The 16561-nt window shown below is 39.9% G+C and overlaps 1 protein-coding gene across 1 annotated transcript in view; it reads right to left on the reverse strand.

The window, feature by feature from the left end:
* drosha (drosha ribonuclease III) overlaps positions 1-16561 on the reverse strand; it is a 136380-nt gene that overhangs the window by 14556 nt on the left and 105263 nt on the right. The window contains exons 26-30 of the mRNA XM_084747144.1: positions 15750-15855; positions 12569-12710; positions 7318-7400; positions 5247-5350; positions 686-778 (exon numbers count right to left, since the gene is read on the reverse strand). Of these exons, the coding sequence (XP_084603270.1) occupies positions 686-778; positions 5247-5350; positions 7318-7400; positions 12569-12710; positions 15750-15855 (528 nt within the window). The remainder of the gene's footprint in view (positions 1-685; positions 779-5246; positions 5351-7317; positions 7401-12568; positions 12711-15749; positions 15856-16561) is intronic.

A 16561-nucleotide genomic window follows, 5' to 3' on the forward strand; every position in this document is an offset into this window, starting at 1 on the left:
CTCACACACTTTCTTGTTAGAACCCCTTAGGTGGGTTCTAAATAAAATCCTTGGAGTATAAATAGGTTCTCCACAGAACCCCCCATGTGGATTCTTGTTAGCATCCTTAGAAGGTGGAAGGGTTCTGGATAGAACCCCCGGAGAGAGGGATCTGGGTGGAACCACTGTACCATAGAAGGGTTCTCCTTTAGAACTTCTATATATAACCCTTGAAATATAAAAGGGTTTTTGGCAGAACTCCCTGAGTGGGTTCTTGTTAGCACCCTTAGAAGGTGGAACTCCACAGAAGGGCTCTCCTTTAGAACCTCTCATAAAGAACTCTTTGAAAGGGTTGAAAGTGGAACCTTTATGAATGCTTCTACCAAAAGGCTTCTCCTATAAGGGACAAGCCAAAGAACCCTTTACGGTTCTTGTTTGCACTTTTATTTCTCAGAGCGTGGTCACAGACTCTTCTCCTGCACAAAGTGATATTTCCATAACACAATTTATGTCAAATCAATAATGAATCGATTTATTTTCATTCTGCATAATGTCTCTCCCGATAGAACAGGCCAACAAGAGCTTAATTGCTATAATAAACACCATCAATAAAGCGCGGCCATTATTCTCGAGCCCATTAGCGGTGCATTGAGAAGTGGAGTGCCGTGTCCTGCTGTGTCTTATTGCATTGTGCCGTCTTACTCACCTTGGGCCTTTGCCACAGCCGATTCGCTCCCCTTTGAAATACACGGCGACAGTGTAGGTGCGAGCATGTGACGGCCCCACTGTCTGCAGGGTCCTGCAAATTCAAACACAGAAATAAGGGATGAGAGGCGGGAAGAGTGGGGGAGAGTTGAGAAATAATAATAATACCCACAAGAAAGGCACAAGGACACTCGGGGACATTGTCCTTCAGAGAAATAACAAGAAAAAGGGAGGTAAAAAAAAAAAAAAGTTTTCAATTGGAACAAATATAATTCATCTCAAGCGGCGGGTTGAGAGGAGGGGAATAGCGCTTTGATTCAGTGGTGTGCTTTGAGAGCGCGCTGAAACCATCTGAGGGACGTATAAACAACTTTTAAAGCCTCCCCAACTCCCCACACCCATCATCTTCAGATACCAAGATCTGTGTTTGGTTAAAAAAAAAAAAATGACATGTTGGGAAAAGAATTGAAATAAAAGAATGACAATAGTCTTTGAGAGACCCACGAGTCTTTGGTGCGCTAGAAGGGTAAACAATGAAAAATCTAAAGAGAGACCAAGAAATCTACGAGAGGAGTGACAAGAGAATATCACTCAACTAAATTACAGATGTACCTCATTTAAAAAGGAGAAAAAGGCAGGCTGTCAGTTTTGCTAAATTTCTGCAGGGATATATGTCACTTATTCTTGACAGTTGGGACTGTACTTTGAGGGGTTTTTGATTTTTACTCCTTAATTATGCTGGAAAATATATTTCAAAAGGTCAAACTCTGAGCTATTAAATCTTGCAATGGGCTGACCTCCTACTGATTCAATCTGTTATTAAATGTAGACATCAAACAAGACAAAATGGTCCTTTTTTTTTTCTTTTCACAGCGTTGTCATGGTGAGTAGCCATTTAAGTTTTGTTCTCTTAATGCTAATCAAATAAACATTTTTAAACAATAATTCTTAGGCTACAGAGTCGACATGTTATGGTCGAGACACATATTATATTGGCTGAATTTGTCAAAAAACAGAAGGTTTACCACTATTTGAGCAATTTTATCGCCGTTTTTGAAACCAGGAGGTGAGACAGGGGTCCTTAGGGTACAGCTAAACCTTTATATGCCTGATTAAATAATATTTTTGCAAAAATCTGACTGAGTTGACGAAAATCTGGAATACAACTTTAAAGGGTAAACATTTTCATAAAAAACTGATTTTAAAACAAAGATGATTATAATATAATAAACATTTTATACTTATGTTATCAGTGGGTGTCATTAAATTTTGAAGGCTTTCAACACATTTTTAAAGTGTTTGGATAGTTCAGAAATTAAAAAAAAAAAAGACCAAAACATTTTATAAATGACATACACTTCATATGCAAATCCTTTAAGAATATATTTTCACCTAAAAATCTGAGTTTAATTAAGTTTAGTTTTTTGGTTAGGACATGATTGGTCCCAATTCTCAAGGATGAGTGACGAGAGAATATCACTTAACTAAATTACAGATGTACCTCATTTAAAAAGAAAAAAGCCAGGCTGCCAGTTTTGCTACATTACTTCAGGGATTCATGTACAAGACAGCAGACAAAACTTGGGAGATGTTTGAAATGTTAACATTAGCATAAACATCTCAAACTCAAGCTGTGAGTCACCTAAATTATTCACAGACAATTTACTTATTTCAGGAGAGCAATCCATTTTTAATGCAATGTGGTCACTTATGACACTTTATCAATAATTCAGCTCCCTTTCTCACTTACAAATGAAGAGGCACATAGCATGTGTGCAGCAAATAAGACTCTTGTGCGCAACGTTTTAGCCAAATCTCAACAGGGAGAGTGTGTGTCACTTGGAATTATCACGCTGCTAAAATAACACAAAACGAGACAGAATGAAAAGGAAAATCTGCGAGCTGTTGGGAAGTTGTCAACTTCAAGGCTGCACACAGATGGAAGTGTGCGAGGGAGAGGAGGAAACAGCACCGTAGAGGGTCTGTTCGAGCCGCAGCTCTCACTAAAAGCAGCTACTTACTGACTCAGGCCATTCTCTGCACAATGTGGAAGTGTGTATGTGTCTGCTCCCTGGTGTGTCCTGCCCAGACGAGATGTACAGTAAAGTGATGGTGCTGGGGTTGAGGTGTGAATCTGTCATCAGCCAGACACATTCACCGGGGAACCTTTAGCGGGGGGCTTGGTGCATTAACTCCGTTCCTTTTCCCTTCTCCTCCGTCCTTTCCTGCCCTCGGTCATTTAGGCTCTTTCCATCTGACTCACACTCTTGTTCGCATCCTCTGTTTCTCTACTCTTCACACTTGTAAACAAATTCAGATGGATCCTTGCGGATTTGACGCCATCAACTTTTGTATGAGACGCTGTAAAAATGTGTATGATTCTGGTTTATCGACCCACAGGGGTCAGGTCATCTCATGAGGAGGTTAAGGACGTGCTCAAGATTATTGGCTGCGACTTCGACTTTGTCGAACAGGGACAAAGAAATAGTAATTACCCTCAAGGCTGCAGCAAAAGGCTGTGACCAGCCTTATATAAGCTTGTGACTACTCTTTTGTGTGATGAGATGAAAAGTAACTAAGAACAAATACTTAGTTACTGTACTTAGATAGATTTTTCAAAAAATTACATAAAGGACATAAAAGACGAAAAAAAAAAGACGAAAACAACGTCACAAGACATAAACAACGTCAAAGATGTGACAAGACGAAAACAACGTAACCAGATGACAACTGGTAGAAATATCCTTTACTTTTATAATTTTAGTACATTTCAGAGCCTGTACTTTACATAAGCAAAAGGCTGAATCAGTACTTCTATTTTTACCGGAGTATTTTAAGTATCTGTACTTCTACTTTCAGTTCAGAATGTGTGTACTTCTGCCACCTCTGCTGAAATGTTGAAATTCAAGTCACCCAGGAGCTCTATTTGTTTCTCGTTCACGTTCTTGTGGGCAATTGAGTTGGAGGGAAGTGTTGATTGTAGTGTCAGAGTTGTGCTGTGTCAAAAATCACCATCCGCCGGGCAGATAGACGGAATAATAAACAGAGGAACGCTGAAAAGACATTCAAATAAATACACGGCAGAGAGAAAGGGACGAAGAAGGAACTGATTAAATCCCAGTTTCTTGGGTTCATTGTACACTGAACTGCTCCAACCGCCCTTGCATGTCCAGCCGACCCCCTTTTTTTTTCCTCTGAGAAAACGATGTTTGTCAGTTTCCATGGCGACAAACACGCTGCTTCATGGCAGCTCTCAAAAGCATTCTGTCAAATGACACTTGCTCCTTGACCTTTTGTCAAATAAGAGGTCTCTTTGGGCGTGTTTATTTATCACAACAACAGAGACCTTTACACAGCTATTCACAATGTTCAGGGGCCAATGGCAAGGAGAAAAGTCGGGAAAATTATGTTTGTGCCATTTCATTTCTCTGAATGTGTATTGTGGTCCATGTGATGCCTGACTGAACCCATCTCAACTGCAGACTTTGGGTTACGCTGAAGGAAAAGGACGTGAACGTTTTTTTTTTTTTTTTTTCTTCTATGTACACTGTACACGTGCATGAGACTCCGATGTGCAGAGAGAAATGCTGGGTTATGCCCTAATCTTGAATTAGATTTTTCCAGCTAAAATTGGCAAACATATATATAAAAAGATAATATATCATATATAGGATTGGGAGATTATATTTTGTTTACCCTGAGGTAGCTTTGTTTAATGTCTATGAATTGATCAGATCACTGATTTCAAAACAAAGTAATGTTTCTGCAGCTGCTTGGGTTCAAAGAAAGATGTGAAGTAGCTCAATTAACAAACATTAACAAATATATCATAAAAATGATCATCTGAATAATAAATATATCAACATATTGAATCAGTTGTACCTGAACATAACATGATGAGAGAGCAAGATAACAGAGAAGTTTGAATAGTTGGCTAAAACTGGTGGAAATAGATAACTAAAAGTAATGAAATGGTTCAAATAGCTAGCTTAAAGTAAGGAACAAATTGTTATGATGGATACAGAAGCTAAAAAAACAGATAAACAGTCTAAATAGTCAGCTTAAGTATTGGATAAACAGTTAAAAATAGCTAGCTAACATTAATAGACAAACAGTAGAAATGGCTAAACTTAAGAGCAGAACAGCTGAATTAGTCAGGTGACATATAGTTGGTTGAACAGGTACATTAATTAGCTAATAGTATGGTTAATAGTTGTAATAATTAGATAAAAGTAACAGATTATTTTTTAAGTGAATGGAGGCATTGATGAAGGGGTATGTGAATTTATCTGACAGGGCTGTGAGTGTACGTCTGAACAAATAATGTTGGGAACCATTTTTTAATCCGTATTCCCCTCCTTTCATCATATATTAGTACTGCTAGATCCTGTTCACTAACAAGAAAATGTTTTCTTTAAAAAAAAAGGCTACTTTAAATTAAAACTTTACTTTCAGTGGTGGATTTTAACGAGATGACAAAAACACTGTCAGATGCTGCTTTTTGTTTTAGAGTCAGCACTAGCTTCAACCAGCTTGTGTGTGTGTGTCCTCTGGGATCTTACTTGTACAGCGGGATATCGGGCTCCTTGCCCTCTGTTCTCAGGGTCAAACAGCACTGCTGCAGCTGAGACTTTGGGTCATTCCAGTCCTGGTTCAGAATGAACTCCTGCAACACACAAACAGAACAAAGCGCACATACATGCAATCAAGCCATTTCTTTTTGCAAACTTCAGAAATACAAGAAATAAAAATCAGCTGCGGTTGCAAACTCCCTCCCTGAGTTGCTCAGTGCTTTTATTTCATTCTCGCCATGACCCTCTCTACCACTTTTACCCCCGTTCTTTTTGCACTCACTTATTTGCTCTCTCCCTGACTGGCTCTCCATCTGTGTCTTCACGGTGAGTACAAATCACAGGCTACTTAAGACAAAAGCCAATCCCCGGCCAGATATAAAGAGCGTCTGGGAGTCTCCCAGGTGTGCAGCCCTGATACATTTCTCTTATCCAAGGGGGACTTCTAAAAGCCCTTCCATTAACAGGGAAGCAGCCTTGTCATAAAAAGGCAGACTTTGAATCCAGAACTGTCTGCTCCTATTAATTTTCTACAAAGAGTGCTTCTGCTTCTGTTGCTCGCGCTCTCCTACTCTCGCTTTACTGCCCCCCCACCAACCCCTCCATCGCTGCTGTTCTTGCTTTCGCGCTTTACTTCCCTTCTTCTCCTTCCCACTTTTCCTCTCTCTGGGGGGCATCTACACCCCTTTAGCCTAAAGCAGAGAAATTAGGCTGTTTTGAAAAGAGTGCAGCATATACAGTAGCTGTGCTCTTTTCATGAGGAAAGGAGCGAACATAGGGAAAGCAGCGTTTATGTCCCTGGTTTTGCCTCTCTATTTCCACCCAAATTGGATGAAGCAGCACAGTGTGCAACGCTGTGGTTTCCAGAAGGCTATGTAAGGAGACGTGCTGGCTGTTTCACAACTTTTCTCTTGGAAGTGGAAATGAGGTGCTCTCTTGCAGCGACCATGACGCAAAGCTCAGCTCCTCCAGAGCTGGGGATTCTCCCTGGAGAGGCACACCAAGACAGCAATTAGCATGGCATATCAGACCACTGCAGCATCTTCACAAGGAGAGGTCCACGCTGTGTGGGTACCCACACACCAGTGTGTGTGTGTGTGTGTGTATGTGTGTGTGTGTGTGTGTGTGTGTGTGCACATGCCAGAAGTAACTAAATACAAATATTCTGTCGTTGTACTTAACTTTTTACTTTTACTCTCTACATACACAAATATCTGCACTTTCTACCCCTTATATTTTCAAAACATTTGAACATTTTAATGCATTTTAGGGGAATCACTGATTATTTTTTTGTTTTGCGTCATTCAGCAGCACCATAACAACACCAAGACTGATTTCAGCCTAAATGATTGAATGAATAAAGCCAAAAAAGACTAAAGACGAAAAACAACAACAAAGACCTATCAAGACGAAACGAAACGAACAACAAAGGGAAATGTGACCGTTGAGAAAAGATGACGTTTCAGTTAGCTTGGTAAGAAACAGCTGGTAGACGTCCTTCAGAGGGACATGTTTTACTTTTATACTTTCAGTACTTTTCAGAACCTGTATGTTCTTGCTTTTACCACAGTAACAAAGTTGAATCAGTACCAGAGTCTGTGTACTTCTACTTGAGTATGAGAGTATGTGAGAGTTTGTGTCTCAGAGCTCTTCTGTCGAAATTTAGACGTTCCAGTGGTACTTGAGAACAAAATGCCCTCACTCAGATCTGACCATGGGAGTCTTGACTGAAGCTTACCCAATTTATCCAACTCCTGGAAGTGGACACCATTAACAGCCCAGGCACTTCTTGGACCAATAGAAAAGAACCGACACCGCTGCTGCGATTCCCGTCAAAGATGACTAAAATAGCGATCAAGCTGCTGTCGCCACGAGAGGCATTCAACAGCCGAGGACCACTTTAGGCCCCGCGTCAATGCTAGCACCATTAGGGCCCGGCCATTAGCTCTCTCCTCATCATCTCACTGCTTCTCTCTCTCTCTCTCAGAGGTGCCCAGCTAAGCGGCTCATTGATCAGGTGCGAGTGGTGAATGGCTATGAATGTGGGGGGGGGGGGGCTCACCTTCAGTCGAGGGAAAAAGCAGACATTCATGAAGGTGTGCACATACTCCAGATCTTTATCAATGTAGAGCGCTGCGATGAAAGCTGCAGAAAAAGAGAGAATGAACATCAACATAAGAATAAAATGAAACAGTTGCTGTGATCTCTGCTTAAAGGGATAGTTTGAATTCTTTAACGTGTGGCTGTAAAAGGTATTTATCGATTGTCTGTGTATTACCTATAGAAGCTCAGCACAGGATCTGAGCTGAAAAACGCTGGCCTGTGTAATGGTGGATGATTAGGTGTGTTGCGGAGGAGGGATTAATATTTTTCTGAAAAAATTAAGACATTTTCTATCCTGGAAACAGAAGCACACTGTCCCGATCTAAGCTTGGAAATGCATTTGTTTTTAAGGTATAATTTCAGCTACCGTCAAAACACATTGGTCATATTTCAGTCGACAGGATAAGTAACAAAGAGAAATGTGGGTTCCAATCCTGGCCGCTTTAGTGTGTTATCTGGTGGTATTAATAATTACTGAGGCGGGGGAACATCATTTCAACATTAATAAACATAATGAACGCCATGCACCAGTATGGAAGCTAAGCAATGAATTACTGTGGGCAGTGTCACCAAAAAAAAAAAAGGTTTTTTACCCATTTAAAAAAAGTGCACTTAAAAAAAGCATGATCAGTTTAATTGCACGCCAAATTTATAATATTTTAACAGCCTTATTTTGCCTGGCTTCTGCAACAGGAAATGTGTTATATAAGCAAAATATTGCTCTCTCTAATCCAACCAAACTCCACTGACAAAATCAGTAATTGCAGGACACAGGAGTTGCTCAATCTGCTAGTTTGTTGGTGTCACTGTGCAACTTCTTTGCTTCGAACGGTTCATTCAGATGAAAAAAAAAGTCACACAAAAAGCCAAACAAACTAAGAGATCAAGGAAGAGGTCGACCAGAAACGCCTGTGTTCTGCAAAGTAAAATCGATGATTTCGCCTATGGAGTTTGGTTGGTTTGCAGAAAGTGGTATTTGTCTTATAAAACAGCGAGTTCCCATCAGAAAAAGCTGTCTGATAGCAAAGTATACAGTAAGAATATTTCTAAATAATGCATACGCTTAAACTAATATTGATTATTTTTTTTTAGATGGACTATTTTTAAGAGACTAAAATGCCTTTTGTAGTTGAGCACTCACTCACTCACACAATCCCCCTTCAAATAATCGGAACTATCCCTTTAACAGCTGGCTCTCTTCCTGCTCCTAAAGTAAGTAAGGCATTAACAAAGACCTCAGATGTTGTCTTCCACAGCAAGTGATGCAATGTCAATGTAAACAAGTGGCAAAAAATTATGGCAATGTAGTTTCCTGCCTTCTTCCATCAAACAGGAAATTGGTATAGCAGGGGGCCACACAGAGTTCACAGAACATCTATATAATATACAAGATAAAACTGTATGTCAAGCTGAATTGAGAGTAAATGGCGGTCTAAGTGAACTGAAAAAAGATTTGAAACGTAAGCAGTAGGTGCTCGGTGTCATCTTCATCTCGTGGCCGTCCCTTTGTTTTCCTCTTCTATTAGCTGCCGGAGCATTTACTCATCCCCGTGACTAAGACAGCGGGACATGAGAGAGGAATAATAGGTAATATTTCAGGAGGGCCGGTGCTCGGGCCCTGCTGTAGCTGCGGGGCACGACTGTTCATATGCGGAAGAGCTGCGCTCATTTCCAGTTCTGACCCCCGTCCCCTTCCTGTGTCATCAACTCTGCTCCGGCCCGGACCTTGAAGGATAATTTGAAAGGCAAATGATGTGAAGCTCATGTATTGAGGTCTGCCTATTGGATGCTGACCTGGAACGCATCAGTGCTTTTTTAGTCCTTTGTTTTATCCATTTTTTTCCACTTTTTCTGCCAATCTGGAATGGTCTACTTCCTTTCTCGAAATGTAATGGTGGTTTAATGGTGTGATTCTGGTGTTCTTATCATTACAACCCCAATTCAAAAACAGTCGGGGTGCTGTGCAAAATGTAAATAAAGACTAAAGGCTAACTGTCACATCTGTGAAGGCCCCATTAATGCTGAAAAGTACATACAGGATTTGCAGTGACATATGATGCCATCCAGACGTTGTCTTAACAAGGACGACCCAGACCGTTCCGACGCTTACTGAATGATTTTAAAAGAAATGGCGATGTCGCACACGATGGCAGATTGTGTGCAACTTTATTGCAACACAGTTTAAATTGTTGCAATATCTCTAAAAGCATCTGAACGTTCTGCCGTCGCCACGTCTACAAGCGGTGGTTGTAAAAAGGCTATAGGGGAATGGAGATGCATTAACCTGGTCAGGATGTAGCAGAGGGTGCATTGACTAAAAAAAGTTTTGAAAGTGCTGGCCTAAACTTTTGCTTCACTTTCCTTAGACTGACTTTAGATCTTGGTTTTGAAAACGCAGTAAAGTTTAAATAAAGGGACCATCACTTTGTCCCCCAGCCAAAAGTATTTGATTTTGAAACCCATATGCACGCATTAATAAAAGAGCTTTTCCATCTATTTTATATTCAGGGACTCGGGGACATCATGCATTTATAGCAGAACAGCCAGCTAACGTAATAAAGCCTAAAATCTGAACAAGAGGTATCTATAATTTGGGATTTTTCCAAGTCCAAAGCCAAAACATTAAGGGATCCTTTCTTTCGAAATGATTCATATTTTTTATGATAGAGCTAAAAGTACTAAACTCTCAAATATCAATATTGGTTTTGTGATTGCGACTATATGAACTAAGACATTTTACAGTTAAATAAACTAGTCAGTAGGAATGATTGATCAAACAGAATTTAAAATTTAGACGAGTTGACTAGTCTAAAAGTAAAAAAGTGCTCAGATGTCATATTGGTTTTTCGAGTGTGGCTAATGTTAGCAGTTCTAGCAGCAGCCTGCTTTCCTTGCAGGTTAACGTCCACATGTCTGTGCTGTATGTTGCTCTATTTATTCTAACACAGCCTACATACAACCTTACTGGTTTACATCCGGGAATTATCGTGGTGATGGAGGGGCTACAGCGCCAACTAGAGGCAGGAGGCTGCGCAACATCTCTGACACAACAGTTAATGAAGCTGTGCATGAATAAAACATTAATAATTATTTTAAGCAACTATTATTTTTTGTGGGAGTAGCAACGTTTAATCGACTGCTTGACTCATCGCTCACATCCCGACATGTCAGCGCTCTCTAGTGGACAACCAAGATATTGGAGACGTTATTTCTTAATCACCTTAAACATGTTTTGGCAATTATTTTCTGTAATGTTTTAGGTATTTCTCAAACAACAAACAGACCAATACTAACACTGGCTCGTTTATCTGCTGTAGTGATCAGGTTGTAGAAAGAATGTTCCCTGGCTTTGGTAGAGAGAAGTGAGTACGTCCCACAAATTACTGCTTTCAAATGAAGAGTTCACCTCTGACTTCATCTAGGAATGAGGAGTCACCGTGGCGTGACATGATCCCCGACAGGCTTCACACCCTCAAACACTGCAAACAGGTTAAACTATGAGGAGGCCACAGTTTCAGTGGAGGCTCGGTGAACGGTGAAAAGTGAAACCATATTATCTTACAGTGGTTACCAAAAGAGGATCAAGTAGAATATCATAAAATCTGCGTGATTTGATTAAAGAGATGGTTCAGAGATACAGAACTGGGTAACTTTGACTGTTTTTCCACATTTTTTTTCCAGAGTGAGAAACTAATAAATGCCTTTGGACAGACTTTTCTTTGAAGTCAGGTCAAAAAGAAATATCAGGCTATTTTGGCTGAACTTTTGAGCGTCTATTGGATCAAATAAGATAATCATAATCACATAGATATCCAGGAATTGTAAGAGGAGCATCATTTACCAAGCTTTGTCTAAAAAAAAGCTACAACAGAAGCACCAGAGCAAGTCATTGAACCTGCTTTGCTGCAACAGCGCCCCCTGTTTATACCTTAAATATGTGGCAAACTTCACAATCCACGCTGCCAGCACTAATTCAAAACTGAATCTTATGCCTCCGAGCTCATCCACTCCTTTTATCGATGCTGGCGTGTTTCTCTGACAGTTCAGCATTGCAAAACAGTGACGTCAAACTCACTGCAGGAGGATGGCAACAAGGAAGAGTCATGACACAGAGCCTTTTTTCTCCTCTGTTTCTACACTGTGTTCAGACTCAGGGATACAGGAATAAGAAAACAGTAGCATGGACATCGGACACCTGCGCGGGCTTACTTTTGTTTCCACGCAGAAAACTGATCAACGGGGGAAACGATAAACAATCGGAACAATAAGCAGAATCTACATAATCTTATCGATTTTCATCCTTAACTGCTGGAGCACATTTTGTTCTCGTTTCATCACATGATTACAGTGATTTCACTGAACAGCGCTGTGACTTTCTACCTTTTATCCCTTCAAATAAGTAAATGTGTCCAGTGCAGCAGAGACACATGCAGCACAGCTCACAGTTTGAAGCATGTATTTAATACAGGAAGTCAAATGTGACTAAACGATGAGAAACAGGCGCTCTAACACTTGTACTCATTATGTTTAACACATTAAAACTAATTTGAAATATAAGCATTAAGTTCTGCTGACTCACTGCGACTACCCTCGAGCACACTTAAACTTAATTTTATTGTTATTAATTTTCTTTTTTTTTCACTTAGTTAACAATTATATAGAAACTAACAGAGTCGTGAGGTTGGTGTTTTCAATTTGAATTTTTTGATGCTTTAGTTCTGATTTGGATAAAACAACCACTGGAAAAAGCAGATATTTTCTCTTCAGCTGAAAAAAAGTGACTCTTCCACCATCCATTAATGTGACTAAGAAAGCTCTGGATGTCTTATTCTGCTGAAAAACACTATTAAGCTGTTATAATACCACAAACAGCTTATTAATTGGAGGATATGGTGGCAGCTGTAGCTGGTGTAATTAAAAATAAGAAAAAAAAAAGAAAAGAGAAAAAAAATCATGACTAACTACTCCAGTCATGCGAAGCACACAGAGAGCATCTCCCGGTGTCTTCAGCAGAGAACTGACTGTGTTTGACATCTAACACAAAGGGAACAAAGAAATCAATAATGGTACTTCATGCTGCCATCTTAAACTGCACATTCTGGAGAGACGTACAAGAAAAGGGTTTAGTAGGGGTCTAAAAAGATCTATAAAGATTTTTTTCTCTCCTTTCATTTTATATCGCTGCAAATGAGTCAGAGCTGTGAACTTACACTCCAACAAGTCGGCCAGAGTCTTGGTCCGCAGCGCGACGGGTCGTTTGGTTTTGTCATTGGTGATGGCGAACTCCTGCATGCCCAGCTCCTCCGCCACTTTGGCCTGCGTCCGGTTGTTTACCAGAGAACTGCGGAGCAGCTACAGGGAAACAGAAAGAGCATCAGGGTTACTACACCGTTTACAGAATCAAATTCAAGGACTTTTTCGAGGTGCATTTTCAAGCTTTTCCAGCGCATTATGTAGGAATCAAAAAAGAGTGAAAAAAGGGCAGTATATGCTTTATATTTTAGGTTCTTAAAAAGCAAAAACTCTTGCAGACGGTCTTCTGAACTTGAAATTAAAACTTTGATTGCACGTGCAGAAGACAGCGAGTCTTTTTGCTTTTGAATGTTGACCCCGGGTCTCGGCCTCCACACCTATCGACCTACATTTGCGCAAGATTTTTTTGCTCTTTGATATTTTAGATTCTTCAAAGTAGCCACATTTTGCTTTGATGACAGCTTTGCAGGCTGTTGCGATAATCTGAACCTGATTTAAAAAAAAAAAAAAGACCAAATGAGATGTGTGCCCAAACTTTTAACTGGTCCATTATAAATACTCAAAATGATCAAATCTCACTTCTTCATCACATTAAGTCAGATGTTATTGTGCTATAAGAAATCAAAATTATGTTTTGTGGTAGAATCCTACAGGCGGGGGACAAATTAGCCAAAGTTTCATATTTCTAAACGTGCCACCTCTAAGTCGATTTGACATCCTATATGACTTTACTGAACCAATAAACAACTACCAGACAAAATAACTTTTTAAATAAAAAAACATTTTTCATTTTCAGGCAAATACTCATCAACACAGCAACCTATCGGCATGCTGTTGTCGTGCTAACGCAATAACACCATTTATATCATATCTGGTAAGTATGTGGTACAAGTTTATGGTGAAAATATTCCTGAAAAAACTGTTGCATCCAATCTGACACGTCTTCTGCCCTCTAGTGGATTACCAGGGTGCTGCAGGCAGTGCAAAATCAAACATGGCTGCCTTCACGTAGGAACTCAAACGAATTGGCAGGGCAATCTTTGCTAATTTTGAAAAAGCTATAGAAAAAATAACAGCTACATTTTCCCTAATATTTCAGTATTTACCGTATTGAAACAACCTATAATTACTTAATATTTTATAGCTGATTTTATCAAAAAGTAAATTTGATGCGACAGGTTTGTAAGATAATTTATCTGTGAATCCCTCAGTCATTATTCTACTGAATTTCATGATGCAATCTGCATTATGCCGTTCACAATTATACAGAAACTGTTAAATAAATTAAAGCTTGAAATGTCATCTTAAGATAAATTTAGAGTGGAAGTATTTCTATGTCTTTTCTTTTGTATGCTGTCGTTTTAATCACTTGGTTGTTGTATACAATTATTTGCAAGTGCTCACTTGCTAATGATTGTCTATTTATTTGATTTTCATAAGAACAATTGCTTGGTTCTCATAACTGTATGTGATATTGACCAATTCAGATTATATCACAAGACTAAATTAAAAAGGTTCCTGTTTGAAAATAAAAAAAGAGAGAGAGAGAGAGAGAAACCAACAATTTCCAGGTCCAACTTTTCAATTTTAAGGTCCAACAAACACTTCAATTTAAAAAAAAAAAAAAAAAAACATTTCAATTTTCTGGCAATTAGTTCACGTCTCAGGCTTTGTGGGGTTAATTTTGTGCAAAAGGGCAAAAGAAATTAAGCTCTCTGACTTTTTAATTCTTCATCTAACAAAGAAAACTACTGAGTCAGAGAGTGACTTATCATGAAAGCATTCCAATCACACTTAAACTTTATCCAAACACTTTTCAAACATTAAAATTCAAGTGTTTTCATGGATTCCCAGCACCAGTAAGCGCCCCAACATTTACGTGTCCACCTGTCAGAGATACACTCGTGGTGTGAACATACAGCCATACAAACTACAACACACACAGACACACAGCAAAACATCAAAATAAACCCCGCATGGAATAATTCATCAAAGAGAGGAATGGTAATGCAGAGTAAATGTTTCAGGGAGATTGCACGTTGCTCTGTTAAATATTACATTGTGACTCGGAGCTTAGCGGATGACAACATGTTCGGCCGGGTAAGGTACATTTACGTCTCTAAAAGGAAAAACAAAAACATGTTAAATATAGCTACAAGATGCGGAAAAGAGCAAATAGAATGCAATATGACTGTCTGAATCTGTCTTGCTGTGATGTGCCCTCTTTAACAGTACACACGCAATCCCAAACACACACACACACACACACACACACACACACACACACACACACACACACACTGGTTGAATGAGCACTTTTTTTTCCTCCCGATTTGAAATCCATTTCAGATGTACCCCATCTCGACTCTTGGGCATAGGCATTGCTGGAGCTCTCAACGAAAAGCTTGCTGGAAGCTTTTTAACACATGACGTCACCGCCTCCATCTATAAGGAACATCCGCGAATAAATATCCGACTGCAAAGGTTCCGTGCGCAGGTTTAGACCGGTTCAAACCCCTCAGGCCTTGAGCAGTCGGTCTTCAGAGGAGAGGCGCGGATGCATTGAAAAGAGGGAGTTGTAATGCCATCTGACGCTGTCAGAAAACGGACTCGCACGTTCAAAGTGTGATCATTTGCTTTGTACCTGCGTTACAAGCCGTGCAAGTTCGCGCACGCACGCAACTTTATTTTTCAGACACTTGACAGCTTGGGCAAAAAAAAAAAAAAAAGTGCAGACAAAGATGTGTTATTGAAAACCGCTGAACAATCCTGTCTCATGACAATACCCATCACAAGGAGTACAGTAAACATACAGGCACAGTGTGGGGTGAGCAGTGGAAGGGAGTTATTTTGTGGAAACAAGCAAAAAGAGGAAGGGGGTGAGTACCTGGCTGGCACTCGGAGATTCAAAGATTGATGGGAGAGGAAGGAAGGAAAGGGAAAATAGAATCTCCCACAAACACAAAAGCACAGCTGTAACTTCATTCAAGGCGAACTCGTGTTAAGAAGTGAGGAGCGGTGAGCGACTTCAGACAGCAGACGCACAAAGACGGAGTAAAGACAAAATGCAGGTGCCGAGATGCAGATGTGAAAAGTGAGATGCCTGTGGGGCGGCGGGAGAATACGATTTGATCTTACCGTTAGATGTCCTTCGTGGTGGTCGGGGAAGTGGATGAAGAGGTACTCTGTGGCCACCAGCTGCATGATGGAGTCTCCCAGGAACTCCATCCTCTGGTTGTGGCCCCTGGACGAGAGGACATATGGACAGACGGAGATAGACAGAGGAAAAGATGAGTGAGAATTTAAAAAAACAAACTGCTGTTTCCTCCAGTTTGCATCACATTGCAGTTTGCATCCATGTCTTCCATAAATCTTTAGCAAAAGTTAAGACTATGTGTGAGTCCAGTGAATAATGAGACATGCTGTCCTCACTTTGAGACCATTTTTACAGAGAACAGGCAAAGAGCTGAACATTATGTCACTGTGAAGTTGACATATTATCTTATTAGTTATTTATGTGCAGTTTTGTCCAAATTAGCATATGAAATGTTGTTTGAGGTCAGGTCAGCCTTGAATCCAAGTGGTCGATTGTGTTTTATGTAATGAAACTCCTTCCACGCATTCCTGAGATATAAAAGATCTGCACAGTTTGTCAAAATACATAAGTTAGTATCATGGATCACGTTAGCTGATGAATTAATGAAGAAAAAAATAGGGAGAGCTGCACTGGGTCATAACAGAAAGTGTTGGAAATGTAAAAATATAATGAAAAATCAGGTGCACTTCAAGGATAAGGCCAGTTAGATGAAAATAAATCAATGACTGTCTATCTTACTCATAATGAAAGAACTAAGTAAAAGTTCCAAGGCAGTGATTCATGTTTACACCAACACGTTTCACTTCACAGAGTCTTTGAGCGCAATGAGAAAAAAAAAGGTTTTATATTTAAG

Source organism: Lutjanus erythropterus, chromosome 21 (assembly GCF_056507025.1).
Source record: "Lutjanus erythropterus isolate fLutEry1 chromosome 21, fLutEry1.hap2, whole genome shotgun sequence".
NCBI lineage: Eukaryota > Metazoa > Chordata > Actinopteri > Lutjaniformes > Lutjanidae > Lutjanus > Lutjanus erythropterus.